Source organism: Oryctolagus cuniculus, chromosome 18 (assembly GCF_051225735.1).
Source record: "Oryctolagus cuniculus isolate XC-2025 breed Fujian yellow rabbit chromosome 18, ASM5122573v1, whole genome shotgun sequence".
Classification (NCBI taxonomy): Eukaryota; Metazoa; Chordata; class Mammalia; order Lagomorpha; family Leporidae; genus Oryctolagus; species Oryctolagus cuniculus.
The window spans coordinates 59,921,916-59,937,653 of NC_142884.1; the positions used below are offsets into that span (position 1 = coordinate 59,921,916).

General features: G+C 57.9%; 1 protein-coding gene across 1 annotated transcript; it reads right to left on the bottom strand.

Moving 5' to 3' along the window:
• Window positions 1-3,683: 3,683 nt before the first annotated feature.
• On the bottom strand, window positions 3,684-12,425 carry LOC100352246 (cocaine esterase-like). The gene is made up of 12 exons (XM_008257401.5): window positions 12,246-12,425; window positions 9,282-9,486; window positions 8,252-8,390; window positions 7,476-7,609; window positions 7,136-7,394; window positions 6,628-6,726; window positions 6,262-6,402; window positions 6,084-6,164; window positions 5,717-5,861; window positions 5,220-5,357; window positions 4,666-4,738; window positions 3,684-4,436 (listed from the first exon to the last, which is right to left on the bottom strand). The coding sequence occupies exons 1-12, from the start codon at window positions 12,322-12,324 to the stop codon at window positions 4,250-4,252; spliced, it is 1,680 nt and encodes a 559-aa protein (XP_008255623.2). The 5' UTR covers window positions 12,325-12,425; the 3' UTR covers window positions 3,684-4,249.
• Between the last annotated feature and the right edge of the window lie 3,313 nt (window positions 12,426-15,738).

Below are 15,738 nucleotides of genomic sequence, written 5' to 3' on the forward strand. Positions count from 1 at the left end.
CCCACAGCCTGCATGGCCAGCATCCCCTACACAGTTCCATCCTGGCTGCTTCACCTGGATCCAGCTCCCTGCTAATGGGTTGGGGACGTAGTAGAATCCCCCAGCGCCTGGGCCCTGCACCCTCCTGGAGGACCTGGATGGCTCCTGGTTTTGGACTGGCCCAGCCCTGACTGTTATGCACACATGTGGAGGGGATCCGAGGATGGGAGATCTGTTGTCCCTTTCTGTCTGGAACTCAGCATTTCCAATAAAGAAGAAATATTAAAGAAAAACAAAATATCTGAACATCATGGTCTAATACATACATTAAAAAATGCATAGAGAGCATGTTCTCTAAAAGAGATGGCATTGGTGCCATGAATGCAGGATGGAGGTGACTGTTCCCGGGATGGGACAAGCACAGCCTGACCTGGGGACCAGCGAGGGAGGAGGTGACGAAGTCACCGAATGGGGAAGCCCAGGGATTAGTAAAGAGTTTCTACCAAGCTGGTTCAGCTCCCAAATGGCCCACCCAGGCCTCAGCCAGGAACCTTGAACTCCAGCAGGGTCTCCCACGTGGGAGCATCAGGGGCCTGGGACAGAGCCATCTTCCACTGCTTTCCCAGGCACATTACAGGCAGCTGCACTGGAAGACCAGCAGGCAGAGCTGGAGCCAGTGTTCCTAGGGGCCGCCAGTGCACAGTGCTGACTTGCTCTGCAATGCCAGCTCCAGTCTTGGGCCTTTGGAATGAGGGGATAAAGGCTCCACGACACACCCAGGGGTGGTGCCCTCTTGGTCTGAGCTCCCAGAATGCCAGGCACGGAGGTGTGGTCACCTTTGCCCTGGAATCCAGCCCAGGAGGACCCCTGCCAGGTGCACAGGGTCAGAGGAGACCCTGGCAGACACACAGCCCAGGGCAGGTTCATCACTGTCCTGGGGAGGGCACAGTCACCAAGCCTCAAGCAAGGGAGGGAAAGGGCCCCATTTCCCACGCCCCTTCCTGTCCCGGCTGCTGACCCGACCAGCGCTGCTCAGATCCTTTGTGCTGGGCTCATTCCTCCGTGCCTGGAGCCTCAGGAGACCATGGTGGGCGCCCAGGTCCCCCACTGTCACCTCCACCCGCTCCAACCTCCCAGGCGCTGCCCTCCTGTGGCCTCAGGCTCTAACTGCGGGATTGGGCAGATCTGACCTTGGTCCCTGTTGCCGCCCTCGAATCCTCACCATGACCCGGGTCTAGGAGAAGCAGGAGTCCACAGACCTGAGCGCTGAGCCGCGTGCTCCTTTGGTGCAGCCCCATGCTCCATGGCAGGCGGGCTTGTGTGCTTCTCTGTGCTGAGACTGTGCCCAGTGCTCCAGGCTGGGATCAGGGCCTCGCCCCTGGCCTGGGCAGGAAGCAGGCAAGCAGGCAGGGCGCACCGCAGGGGCGGGGCTTGCGTGCCTGGGGTGAGAGAGAGGTCAGGTGGGGACCCTAGCATGGCTGCCTCCAGTCTCTCCAGGCTCCTCTGGGGGTCCAGGCCCTTCGCCTCAATCCTGGAGTCACCAAGTTCACTGTCCTGGCACTTGGTCCAGGATAGTGTGGGGTGGACAGGAAGCTGCACCGGGCTGTAATTAGACACCAATGAGGCCTTTTCAGAGAATAAACCATTAAAAAAACAGATTTAGGCCGGCGCCGGGGCTCAGTAGGCTAATCCTCCACCTTGCGGCGCCGGCACACCGGGCTCTAGCCCCAGTCCGGGCGCCGGATTCTGTCCCGGTTGCCCCTCTTCAAGGCCAGTTCTCTGCTGTGGCCAGGGAGTGCAGTGGAGGATGGCCCAAGTGCTTGGGCCCTGCACCCCATGGGAGACCAGGATAAGTACCTGGCTCCTGCCATAGGATCAGCGTGGTGCGCCAGCCCCGGCCGCAGCTGACATTGGAGGGTGAACCATCAGCAAAGGAAGACCTTTCTCCCTCTCTCTCTCTCACTGTCCACTCTGCCTGTCAAAAAATAAAAAAAAAGATATAAGAGATTTATTTAGTTTTTTATTTATCTGAAAGGCACAGTTAAAGAATCAAGAGAGACACAGAGAGAGATCTTCCGTCTACAGGGTCAGTCTCAAACGTCCAGGGCTGGGTCAGCCCAACGCCAGGAGCCAGCAGCTTCTTCTGGGTCTCCCAGGTGAGCGCAGGGGCCCAAGCACGTGGGCCTTCTGCTGCTTTCCTAGGCACATTAGCAGGAAGCTGGATCGAAGTGAAGCTGCAGGGGCTCGGCTCTGTGCCTACATGGGATGAAGGCACTGCAGATGGTGGCTCACTGCTCTGTGCCACAGCCCCTGCCCCAGGGGTCACCTGAGCCAAGGCTGGCAGGTGTCACTGCCCTGGATCCTGGAAGCTCCTCCTTGGTTTCCAGGCTGGGTGCCCACTGGGTCCAGGCCCCTCCTCCATCCTTTCCCGACTCTGCCCTTCCCCTCCCTGCTCACTCAGGGTCCAGGTTTTGAGAGGCAGTGACCATGGCACTAACTAAGGGTGAACCCAATGTGTGCTGTGTCCCCAGTTTCTTCTGAGACACAGTTCTGTCTCAACTTGACAGTGAAAACCTGCTGATCTTGATACCTGGCAACCAGGCAGGAAGAACCACGGGAATTCGGGAGCTGGAACTTTTGCCAGCCCTGCATTGTAACTTTATCCCTTTGCTTGTCAGTCTTTTATACCACTTTCCCAGGATGCACCTGTGTCTCAGCTGGGACCAGGAAGGAAAAGCCATGATGGAAACATGGAAGTGAAATTCTGGATGGAGGGGCCATAGCAATCCCTTCAGTATTCCCACAGGTGAGATCCCACCCCACTGGGTTATGCATTTAGGGCACCGCCCCCTGGGATGAGAAAGGGGAGGGCCCTCTCTGCCCCTGGCTGTGCTTGGGAATCCTCCTTGGGCTGCCTCTTCCTCTCTTCCTCCTGGCAACCCTGGCCCATTCCTGCTGAGGGTCTCTCCGTGTGTGTGTGGTGGCCCTCAGTAGGCGTGCAGGTGTGGTCACGCTCTCTCTCCTTGAAATCAAAGCTGCTTTTGTGCACTGCCTGTGGCTGCTGCTGCTGTGAATCCTCATCTCCATGGGGACAAGAACCTTGAGTAAAATGTAAGACCCAGGGCCCACACCTTCCCCACCGGGCACCCAGCAGGGTACGTGTGGTCCTGTGACAGCAGTGGGGGGGCGGCCGGGAGTCAGCCTGAGTGTAGGAAACATCAGGCTCCCTGCAGGAAGGAGGAGCAGCCTGGGCACGGGAGCCCCCAGGGGAAGTGGACCCTGGCTCATGAAGGCTGACTTTGTGGCTCCTGAGAACTGGCCTTGACCTCTGCTCAGCCCAGGGCTCTCTCAGCCACTATGGCCAGGGCCAATCCAGGCTGAAGTCCAGAGGGAGAAACATTATCTGTGTACCCTACATGGGTGACAGTTGCCCAAGCCCTTAGGCCCTCCTCTGCTGCTTTCCCAGGTGCCTTAGCAGAGATCTGGATCAGGAGTGGAGCGGCTGGGACCTGAACTGCCCTCATATGAGATGCCAGCTACATGGTTAGAGGCTTAACCCCTTGTGCAAAGCAACAGCCCTATACTCCAGGTTACTGCACTAATGATTCATGGTATCCCAGCTGTGGAGGTAACCAGGTGTCTTAGAGAGCTGAGGGTCTAAGAAAATGTGGCAGGTTCACTCAGATGAATGCGACTCAGCCGTGAAAGGACTAAAACCCTTTATTTGTGCTGCATGGATGGGATTGAGGGTGCCACTCAGGGCAGCCTGCAGGGATGAAGCCACAGTGACTCCGGGAGTCGGGTCCTCTTGGCCTCTAGGAGATGTGAGATCACAGGCATGCTGGGAGGAGGAGGAGGGGTCTTAAGGCACCCAGGGGTGGGCAATGATGCCCAACACATCTCTCTCCACGTGGGGAGGGCCTGGGGGTGGGAGGAGAGGAGAGGGAGGGTGTGGAGAAGGTGGAGGAGGCAAGAAGCAGGAGGGGCCCAGGGACCAATGGGTGTTGAGGAAGCAGGGCTGGCACTGGTGTTGCCCAACACAGCTCCATGGAGGGTGCACTGGGTGTGTCTCACACGAGGGGCCCCAGGACAGGCTTGGCATGAACCTCAAACCGTGAGTTCTCCACAACGGTCTACTGAGTGGATGGAGGCCAAGAGGAATGAGTGGCCGTATGAGAGTGCTGAATGCATGGCTCCTCCGGGGATGTGTGTGAGTGCATCGGGGCCCCACCTGCACTGGAGCCCCTGTCCTCCACCCCCACACAGGCAGCTACAGCTCTGTGTGCTTCTGCTCAGTGCCCCTTAGCTCCTGGACCCTCTGGGGCAGGGTGTGGGTCCAGAACTGGAGCCTGCGGGCCTTCAGGGCCTGGCCCACTGCAGGCTGCACGTTCAGCTGCAGGTATCGCTCGTCCTGGTCGAACACGGGCCAGTGTGGCAGGCCCTCGCCATTGGGGTTCCTGCAGACAAGACATCAGGAAGCAAACGTGAGCAGCTCATGGCCCACCCCAAGGTCACTGGGAGATGGGAAAAGTGTGCCTCGTCCAGGCCCCTATGGGTGCCAGTGGGTCCAGAGCTGGGGAGGGCGCTGGCACGTGACTTAGGACCCTGGATGCTGGTGAGGTCCCCACAGAGGAGGGAGGGTAGAGGGTCCCAGGTCCCTGGGGATTTCAGGGGGGATCATCTCACCCGTTGCGAGCAAAGTTGGCCCAGTACTTCATCACCCTCCTGCTCAGCAGCTCCTCCTCCTCAGTGAGGGGCACTGTAGAGGGGAGGGGCAGGGTCAGCTCGGCCACCCCAGTCCTGCTGCCCATCATGCACCATGCTCCCAGCCCAGGTGGAGCTGACCCTCGGCTACTCGCCAACCTCTATGTCTTTCCTTCACCAGTGGGACCTGCTTTGTCACGCTCCGCGATCCCAATTAGCCCCTAAGTCATTGACACTCGCTTCTTCCTGGACCAGATGGTTGCTTCCCTCTGTCCCTGGACATTTGTAAGGAAACAGACTTGACTATGTACCCATATACACCCAGGCTGGACACTCATTCCTGGGCAGGCAGAGGAGGAGAGAGCAGAGGTTGCACCCTGCGGGCTCTCAGACCCAAACCTGGCTCTGCCCTCTGAGCTGTAAGACTTTGGACCATGGATCCCATCTGATCGTCCTGCTTTCATCCCAGTGGGCGTGCAGAGCCCCTCAGATAGAGCCTGGACCTCATCCCATCCTGGTAATGGAGGAAGATTCACCTTTGCTGCCAAAGTAAAGCGATCTGAAGACAAAGAGCAGCTCATCGCAGTGGTCAGACCTCACGTGGGGCGGCCTGAGGTCCTTTGTGAAGCTGGGTCGATGCTGGAACTCGTAGAAGTAGACAGGTCCATGGGAACCTGGGGACAGACAGGGAGATGGGTGACCTTGGGGACGATACATCTCTGCCACACTAGGCTGATTCCTGGCAGTATAGCAGAATCCCGGGGGGAGCAGGTGCAGTGGGCATAGCCTTGGTTAAATCAGGCCTTAGACTTCATGGCTATGAGGTCTGGGAACAGTGTGAGTGGTGCAGAGATGTCCATCTCCGGGTTAAGACATGGAGGGTTCCAGGGATGAGCAACACCAAGTCCCCGGTAGCCTGGGAACCCTCTTAGACGTGGATCAGGACCAGGACAGGACAGGCGTCACCCTCAGGAAAGCACCCAGCTCTGAGCTGCCCCCTAGCGAGTGAGGCCTCAGTCCCAGATGAACTCACGCTGGAAATGTGCTACTCTGAGTGCAGGCATCACGAACATGGCGTCTGCCATCATCTCCTGGAACTGGGCCATGAGGGTCTTGGGGTCCTCACTGCTCCCCATGTACTCGTCCATCAACAGGTCCCCCAAAGCGGGAGGCAGCATCTGGCCCAGGGGAAGGGGAAGGAGTGAGGGGAGCAGGCTCCTGGGAGGGATGCAGCAGGTTCAGGCTGGGGGACGGAGGTCCTGTATAGTCATAAACTGGGGGAAGAACCAGGCTCCGGGAGACCCCTCCCCAAACACACAGCAGAACCTTGGTTCCCGGAGTCCCTGCGCGGGCAGGTGTCTGAGGTGCACTCTGTTGGGGCAGCAGTCTGGGGGCCTCACCAGCGGTTTTGTTGCTTGATGCAATAGCTCCCCTACTGCCTCTCTGTCTCTCTCCTCTTGAGGGTCAGTACCAAGTAGGACCTGAGTGGTGAGGCGATAGTCACAAGTTGGGCGTTGCTGGGCCTGGAGGTTTGAAGCCCAGAAACCTGCCCACCTCATGGGCAATGTGGGCACTCACCCTAGGGATGGCCCAGCCATACTCATCGTTGTTGACACCAATGATGCTGGGGACGGGTTGAAAGTCAGCCGAGGCCAGCAGCTCCTCGGGGTGTCTGGGCAGGAAGACTCCGTCCACCACCCCTGGGATGACCTTGAAGACCTGGGGGTCACACAGGTCACGGAGAAAGTTTTTATTCCAGGTATTTTATGTTTCCCTCTGTGTAAATCCCCATGCCTGGCTCAGCCCAGGTTGAGCCCAGGTTGCTCCCTCCCACCATGGGGTCCTCCCACCATGTCAGGAGGCATGAATGGGAGGTAGCAGCCCCAGGGACTATGAGGTGCACACAAGCCCATCACCCCCTCATCCACGTGCACGGGGCCCAACCTGGGTGATGGCCAGCATCTCCTCTTCACTCTTGGCCCGCAAGCAGCGCACCAGGGTCTCAGAGTCCACCTGGCCACAGCCAGACAGGTTGGCCACCACCTGTAACGGGACCACACAGGGGCTGGCACAGCCATGCTGGAGACTGGGGTTGCCCACGGCCCCATTGAAGGCAGGTGTACCCCAAATCACACAGGGTGTGGTGTGTGCACGGCTGCAGTGGAAGCTGATTGTTGCTCCTTCCCTATGAGTTGGCACCGCCCAGCCGCAGTGGGCAGCACCTGCTGAGCTGGTTGCTGACAACCTGGGGCTCAGGCGGGCAGAGTGGCAGAGCCAAGAATCACCTCTGTTACCACTGGGGCTCAGATGGCACATTCTGGTCCTGGAACCCCTCACCAATTCGCTAATAATAGGCAGCTGTGCCTGTGTACCCAATGGTCCACGCTGTGCTCATTTCCCTGAGACTGTAATAGAGGCAGGAGCAGCAGGCCTGGGCAGTGAGGACACTCACTGTGGAGACCACCTCAGACGAGCTGGTGATGAGGCCGGGCAGCACGGCCACCCCACTCTCCATGATGGCTCCGTGGAAGAGACCTTGGGACATGGGTGACAGCACATGCGTAGACACACTCGTGCCACCAGAAGACTCGCCAAAAATGGTGACCCGGCCAGGGTTGCCTCCAAAGTGGGCAATATTCTGCTGGACCCAGCGCAGCGCGGCCACTTGGTCCAGGTAGCCCCAGTTGCCGGCGGCGTGCTGGTCTCCAGTGCTGAGAAGGGGCCGGGACAGGGGTCAGAGGGCTGTCCTGGTGCCACTCTTCCCGCAGTGCCCACCCCAGCCCAGGTCTCACCTGAAGAAGCCCAGGACTCCCAGACGGTACTGGATGGTGACCACCACCACATCCTCAAATGCTGCCAGTGCAGAACCGTCATACATGGAAGCCATGCCCAGAGTCATTCCGCCACCGTGGATCCACACCATCACCTGGGGAGTCAAGGATGGACCTTGTGGCTCCCCCCAGCCTAAAGCCTTCTGGACCCCTCTTGGTCTAACCCGGGCCTGGGGTCTGTGCAGCTGCCCAGCACACTGAACTCCACCCAGACAGCAGGATCTGTGCCATGAGCTAGGGTCCCAGTGCCAGCAGGAAGGCCAGGCCTCCCATCCTTGGAATTCTAGCCCTTGTTTCAGAGCTTGGCTGCATCAATTCCAGAACCTGCAGTGAGGTGGAAAGCTAAGGGCTGAGTCTTGGTCCTTCCACATGGATGTTATTCAAAGTGCCCTCCCTCCCCAGGGGCTGCCCAAGCATCCATGGCTGACGTCCTGTGTGACCTCCAAGGTCTGCCCTCACCACACAGCAGAGTGAGTCTCCTGGGTAAGAGGATGATGGCAGTGTCCTGGGGCCATCCAGGACCCACTCATTCTGACCTCTGACAGCAGCCAGGCCCCTGGGACCACCTGCCCAGGCCTCAGCTGCCCACCGTTGGGGAGCCCCACTTCCTGGCTCTGAGAGTGAGAGGTTTCTGGACAGGGTGCGCTCATAGGATGGCCCGTGCTCAGCTTCTCCTTTCTCATCTTCTAGCAGAAGGCAATGCCCTCCCACCCCGGCCGACCCTGCCCCACACTCACAGGCAGGTCAGAGCCCTCACGGGCATGTGCAGGCGAGTAGATGCTGAGGTACAGGCAGTCCTCGGACATGGGGATGGAAGGCGGGGTGACGTTCAGCTGCAGAACAAGTTGACTGACCATAGTCAAGTTCTGTGGACACCTGGAGCCACACAAGGCAGGATGTTAGTCCAGGGCTCTGCCGTGGCCCACACCAGACCCTCCCCATCCCCTGCCTCCTGCAACGCTGCTCACTCATGGTCCTACTCTACGCCCTTCCCACCGTGATACACCTCTTAGACTCTGGGCAAGTCGGGATGGCGCCGACATCCAGGGAGCCTCAGGTGTGTGAGGGATTGGGCACCACTTCCTGACTCTCAGGAGACTTGTGGGAGGTCGTGACTGCAGTGACACTCAGTGGAGGTGACATCATTGCTGGATGACAGACCTAGCCATGCCCGGAGCAGGCCAGCCTGCCATACATGCTGCCTGGGTGGACGGATGGCGTTTCTCCAGGAAGGCCAGGTGGGCTTCTGTGGCCTTAATTCTAGACTCTCTGGGAACCTCACCAATCCCACCCTCTCAGTCGTAAGGACAGACAAATGTCCCTTGGTCAGTGTCCCTTGGCTCAGTGACCATGGCAGCCACCAATGTTCCCTTCTCAGGGACCTGCAGGGTTTGCTGCTGGAAGTCAGGGAGAGCAGGGACTCCTACAGATGTCATGGAGCCAAGCTGGCCCTCACCCAGAGCCAGCGCCCCTGGCTGCACAGAACCTGTGGCGAAAGTGAACGAGGGGAGGTGGGTCTCTGCACACTCTGCAGCACCTGGAGCTCACGCCCTCTGAGTGTCAAGTCCTGGGCAGGAGCCTGGCAGCAGCCAGGAGCCTCCTGAGCCTTCGCAGGCTTGCTGGAAACCTGCACATGGCAATCCTGCACACAGGAGGATCGTGGCTTTCAGGTGTGAGTTAAAGGACAGCTGGGCCTGGCCCACTGCTCAAAGGATCTCCTCCCCCCACCCCCGGTCCAGAGCTCCCCTGTGCCCTGGGAGCGCTTACATGGCTGGGTGGGAGGTCCCGTCCCTCACTCCACTCCAAGCTTCAGCAGGTTCAGGAGGTGCAAAGCGCAGCGGCCCCAGAGGTGGCTTGGCAAAGGGAATTCCCAGGAAGGTGTGGACGCCCGCATCGGTGCCTTCCACGTGGACCAGGCTCCCGCGCACCTGCCCCGTGTGCGTGTTCCGGATGGGGCTGGCAGAGCCCTGGCCTGTGGGCAGAGAGGCGCATCAGGTGGGGGCTCCCCATGAGCTGCCCTTCCACACTGCTGCTGTGGCCGTCTCTGTGGCATCAGCCCCTGGCCTCCCCAGGGACTCTGATCTACAAACACTTGCTGCACAGATTTCCTGCAAGTGCCTTATGATTCCACTCAAATGAGCGGCCAGAAATAGCGTATCCATAGTGATAGGAAGCAGAGCCGTGTGTTTCTGATGCTGAGGCCGGGATCGCACCAAGTGGAAGTACTGACAGATTGATCTCTGTGAATGGAATAAAAAGCCATGGAAGTGCACAGTGGACATTGTGCAAGGCGCTGGGAACCTTGCTGGCCCCTGAGCAGGAGGCCCCAGGCTGGGTGGACAGAAGCCCACGATACCAGTCACCTTTTCCCACTCATGGTTTTTAATTACATTCTTCCTCTATGTGGGCTCAGGAACCATAGAAGCAACGAACTTTTCAGACCGAAAATATTCAGGAAAATATATTGTGTGTCTGTGCTCAGTATTACAGACTTTTCTCTCACTCTTCCTGACACTGATAGAACAGTTACTCACCCAGCACTTGCGTTGTGTGGTAGAACTCATCTGGGGGTGATTTAACGTGTGCCAGAGAACTGTGGCACATACACGCACACACGATGCGGCTTTCCGCAAAGAACTCGAGCGTCCCAGTTTTGGAATAGGCGCTCTGGAATTTAGGAACAGACTCCCAGTTCAGGAATAGACTCCCAGTTCAGGAATAGACTCCCAGTTCAGGAATAGACTCCCAGTTTAGGAATGGCCTGCAGCCTGCTGGAGGACCAGCAGAACGCACCCCTCATCTGATGCACCCTGTGGCTGATCTCAGACACACCCACCTGTGGCCAAATCAGACTTTATTATTGGTGTGGCTGGGCCAGGGAGTTAAGAGTCTTTGCTTCAAACTCCCCTTCCTCTGGCTCACGGAAGGGGCTTTTATACACACACACAGAGCATAAGCTGGGAAATGTTGGGGGGGGGGGGAGTCTGAGCTCTAGGTAGTGTCCTTAGCATTCATCTCCCTGAGCTGTGGCTCTCTATGGGCAGATTTGTACCTGGATTTCAGACACGCACACACCCTGTGTCCTTTCAGTGTCAACCTGGTGACTGTTCCGTCCTGAGTGGTCATCTACTTTGTTTCCCCTAAGATTTATTTATTTGTTTGTGTGAAAGGCAGAGCTACTTACAGAGAGAGCAAGGAAGGAAGAGAGAGACAGAGATCTTGCACCCACAGGTTTACTCCCCAAAGGGCCACAATGGCTGGGGCTGGGCCAGACCAAAGCCAGGAGCCTGCAACTCCATCCAGGTCTCCCAAGCACTTGGACCATGTCCCTCAGCTTTCCCAGGGGCGTCAGCAGGGAGCAGGATCAGAAGTGGAACAGTCAGGACTCAAACCTGCGCTCACGTGGGATGCCAGCTTCGCAGGTGGCAGCTTAACCCTCTGGGCTTCCACGCTGCCCCCTCGATTCTTTCTTTAAGGAATAAGACTTTTGCAGGAATAAAAAGCAACTTACTCATTAGAATACGGCCAAGGGATTTATTTTTGTGTTCTTAGCGGGGGAGTGGACATGGGGCTCCTCCAGGGAGAAACTGGGCCTTTATTTTTTATCTTTGGGAGACTCTGTGACAACACCAAGAGACAACTGGATTCTTTCCGAGCATGAGAGCAACGGGAAATACTGTTTGAGCCACTGGGGCTGGAGTTCCGGCCCCGCAGCTTAACCTGCCGCCGGTCACACCAGCATCCCGCATCAGAGTGCCTGTTGGATCCCAGCTGTTCTGCTTCTGATCCAGTTCCCTGCTCACGAGCCTGAGAAGGCAGTGGAAGCTGGCCCAGGTCCTCGGGCCTGATTCCTGGTGTCCACAGGGCCCATCCCCAAGTGTAGCAGCCATCTAGGGAGTGAACCGGCAGATGGAAGCGCACTCGCTCTCTGGTCTCCCTCTCTCTCTGTCAATTTTCAAATAAGTAAATCTTTAAAAATCAATAAAAGAATAAAAGAGGCATCTACAAGGCCAGGCTGAGCTTCCTGCCAGGCTCAGACATCCTTGAGAGTCTGGGCAAAGGGCGGGGAATGGTGGAATTCCAGCTGGGCTGGGCACAGGGGAGGGTGAGTGTGGAGCCCCTGGGCAGAGTAGATTGGGACAGGGTGGGGGAGAAGACCTGTCAACCTAGAGCATCCAGGGTCGGACACCCAGGCCCCATCTCACCTGGGTGAGCTCTGGGAAGGTCAGGGAGGGCCCGGGCAGGCACAGAGACCCTGGTCTTTGCCTTCAAAAGGAAGCCTCTGGCCCCAGGGCAGCCGCGGGGACTGAGGGGCCCTGTGGCCTCTGAGATCAGCCCGAGCCCCCATGTTCCCTGCTATTAACCTTCAGAGGGGACCGGGTGCCTCTGGCCAAGAGCACCCCAGAGTGTCCCTGGCAACAGGAAGATGTCGCTAACTGTTCTCAGGACTGCGGGCGGTGGCGCCACACACACAGGAAGGGAACGCCCGGACCCCTCAATGCAAGCTGCCCTCTTAGAGCCCCTCCTGTTAGGCGCACTCCTCAGTGTCTGGGGCCTCAGGCAGCCCTGACCCTCTCCAAGCCTCAGGGGCCCACCCTGGGCACACAGGTCCCGCGCTGTCACCTCCACCCACTCCACCAGCCCTGGTTTTGTTTTTCTGCGGCCGCAGGCTCTAACTGCGGGATTGTGCAGATCCGACCCTGGTCCCTGTCGTGCAACCAGGAGCCTCACCATGTCCCGGGACAAGGAGGAGCAGCAGGAGCCCGCAGGCCATGGCGCAGTGCTGCAGGCCCCGTCGTTTCATCGCCATGGTCCGAGGCAGGTACGCGTGTGCACTGCTGCGGGGCCCCGAGGCTGCACCGTGCACTCCAGGGGTGGATCACCACCTCACCCAACCTGCCCAAAGTGGAGTTTGGCCTGGGCCAGGAGCAGGCGGGGCACGCCCAGGACCCTCCCCTCTATCCTGGAGTTACTAAGTTTACTGTTCTGGCAGCTGTGGCCCAGGAGGTGGAGAGCAGGGAGCAATGGGCTGTGACTGCAAACACCGGGAGAGTCTGGGGCAAGATCAGGACCCCTCCTAGAGAGAAGTGGGATGACCTGTGGGGACGCGGGACTGGCCTGGCGGCGCACTGCAGGGTGACTGCCCCCAGCACTGCCAGCTCCTCCCCAGTTTCAGGACTCAGTTTACCCATTCAGCTGTCTCCACGGGAAACTCCCTACTCAGTCATGGCTCTTTTGAAAGGTACACATGACCCTGGTCCTTTTTTTCCCTTTGTTTAATCATTGACTTACTTAGTGTCTGGAGGGAGAGATATTCCCCAAAGGCCTGCGGTGGTTGGGCCTGTGCCAGGAACTCATTCCCGATCTCTTGCATGGGTGGCAGGGATCCAAGTAGGTGAGTTCTCACCTGCTGCCGCCCAGGGTGTGCGTGCCCATGAAGCTGGAATGAAGAGCAGACCTGGGGGGGCACCGCCTGGGGCCACAGCATCCCATATGGACGCTGGTTCGAGTCCCGGCTACTCTACTTCCGATCCAGCGCCCTGCAAGTGCACCTGGGAAAGCAGAAGAAGATGGCTCAAGTCCTTGGGCCCCTGTACCCACATGGGAGACCCAGAAGAGGCTCCTGGCTTCAGATTGGCCCAGATCTGGCCATGGCAGCCATCTGGGAAGAGAAACCGTCTATATGAGACCTCCCCCCCCCCCAACTCTGCCTTTCAAATAAAAATATAAAGCTTAAAAAAAAAAGGCAGATCTGGGACTCCAACCCAGGTGCTCCAATATATCATTGTGGGTGTCCCACGTGGCGCCTTAACAGCTACACCAAGGCTCCCTCGTCGGTGGCACTTCTTAAGGTCTATCCCCCTGATCACTCTGTGACTTTCCATGTCCTCAGGTCCCCCCAGAGAGGTGTGTTCTGCACATTTCATAGGAACCTGTGGATCTGAACCCAGCGAGGCACTCCCGAGCCCCTGGAGAGGCACGCACTTGAGTGGCAGCTTCCAAAGCCTGTGTCCCTTCAGGCTACAGGGAAGCCAGCGTGGCACAGGATCCAGCCTCAGTCCTGGGAGAAATAGTGTCGGGACCAGCCTCGAGTGGCCTTTGGTACCCGCTGAGAATCAGCCATGGCTTCTAAGTGCTGCCCCTGCCCCTGCGGTCACAGGAATCCATCAACAGAGCGAAGAAACACCAGCAGAAGGGGAGGAAACAGTTTCAAATGATTCATCTGACAAGGGATTGATGTCCAGAATATATAAGGAACTCAAACATTTGCCTTTTAGAAAGGAAAATGGTCTGAATGCGTAAGTTTCCTAAAGATGCTACACAAAATCTAAAAACTCTGAAAGCATCCAACATCACTGGTTATGAAGGAAATACAAGTCAAAACCACAACGAGACACCAGCTCACCCTGCTTAGAATAGCTACCATCAAAAGGACAAAAATGATAAATGCTGGTGACGACGAGGAGGAGGGGGAACTCCTCTACAGGGTTAGCTGGAATCTAGGGAGGTCTTCAAAAAGCTAGACACACACCTACCAGGTGAATTCCTGATCCTGGGCAAATATCCGAAGGAAGTGAAAGCAGCATGTCAAGGAGACACCTGCGCTCCGGGGTTCGCTGCGGTACTGTGGGCACTAGCCGAGCTGTGGAAGCACTGCGTGTTGATGGGCAGATGAAGATGTAAAGCTGTGGTACATACACAATGCGGTGTGACTCACCCATAAAGGAGAGTGAAATCCTCTCTCTTGTGCAATGTGTTTGCATGGAGGGCACTGCGTTAAGTGAAATAAGCCAGCCGCAGAGAGACAAGCACCATGCTTACACTCACTTTTTTTAATAGTTAATTTTATTTATTTGAAAGAGTTACAGAGAGAGGTAGTGCCCGCGAGAGAGAAAGGTCTTGCATCCGCTGGTTCACTCAGCCTGCCTCTCAGCTTGCATGTTACAGGAAGCTGGAATCAGGAGGTGCCAAGGCGGGACCCGGGCACAGGGCTCAGGGTTGGGGCGTCCCCAGCGGTGGCTCCACTGCTGCTCCCAATGTGGCCCCTCATGACCTATGTTGTGCCACGAATCAGATATGAAAAGGACGAGATGTTCTATGGTGAGGACTCAGCACCACATGCTGGTCATCCCTAAACAAGAAAAAACAGAAGCGGAACCCTAACAGCTGAACCCGACGGATCCTCTAGGCTACAATTCCTGTGTACACAGGGTGAGGGGACAGAGGAACGGCCAGAAGGCACCACAGGGACGGGGCCTCCCCCTCCAGAGAGAGCCAGGGGTACACCGGTTTCTCAACACAGGAATCAGGAGGAAGAGCACAGCGAGGGGGAGCTGAAGCGTGAGGGAGACTCAGCACACAGGGCAACCGCACAGGGGTGCAGAGCGCGGGCGCGGGGGTGGGGAGGGGACCTCTGTGCATCGCTGGGGTAGGGAAACAGGACACCTGCTCTGGGAACCCGACGGGCAGTCCTGCAACACTTAACCTGGAGCTCCACCCGCCCTGCAGGTCCCACCCTCGGTAGAAGCCCAAGGGAAGTGCCAACTGTTGGGCAGACACTTGGAGCAGCAGTAGCAAGGCCGCTGGGATGCTCCCCTCCTAACACAGTGGGCGTCTGAGGGTGACCGTGGAGGGGAGAGCTCTTTCTCACTCTGTCTCTCCCTCTTTCCCTGTCTCTCTGCCTTCAAACCAGCAGAAATCAATCATCCCCAGCCCATGGAAGCTGACTCCTCCTCGGGAGGAACCTCCCATGTCACAGTAGGTGATGCCGGCCACAAGGGTGCTCTGGGCCCCTGGGTCAGGGAGAGGAGAGCCTGGCCCCGGAGCGGTGAGTAAACAGCACCTCTGTCCTGAGCTGGTCCCGACCTTGTCCTTGTCGTTCGCCCCAACCATGGAGGACAGCGCTGCCTGCAGCAGCAGTTCCGGCTGTGAGGCTGACAGTGAGCTGAGCTCAGCAGAGTCCACGGAGGACAGGGGTGGCTTCCGTGCAGATGCTGCCGTGTTTCCTGCCCCGGACAAGCACAGCGACTCCCAGGGACCTTGGGGAACAACTGCTCCCTCTCTGCGTGGGGAACCAGCCCCAGATATTACTTTATTAGGAACCACAGTGATGTGGGGGAGACGATCTGCCTGGAAGGTCCTGGTCGCCGGGAGAGTCTGTGCATTGCAGGGCAGGCGGGGAGCCCGTGGGTGAGCATGGAGGAGGAGGAGTGGGGCCTGTGCT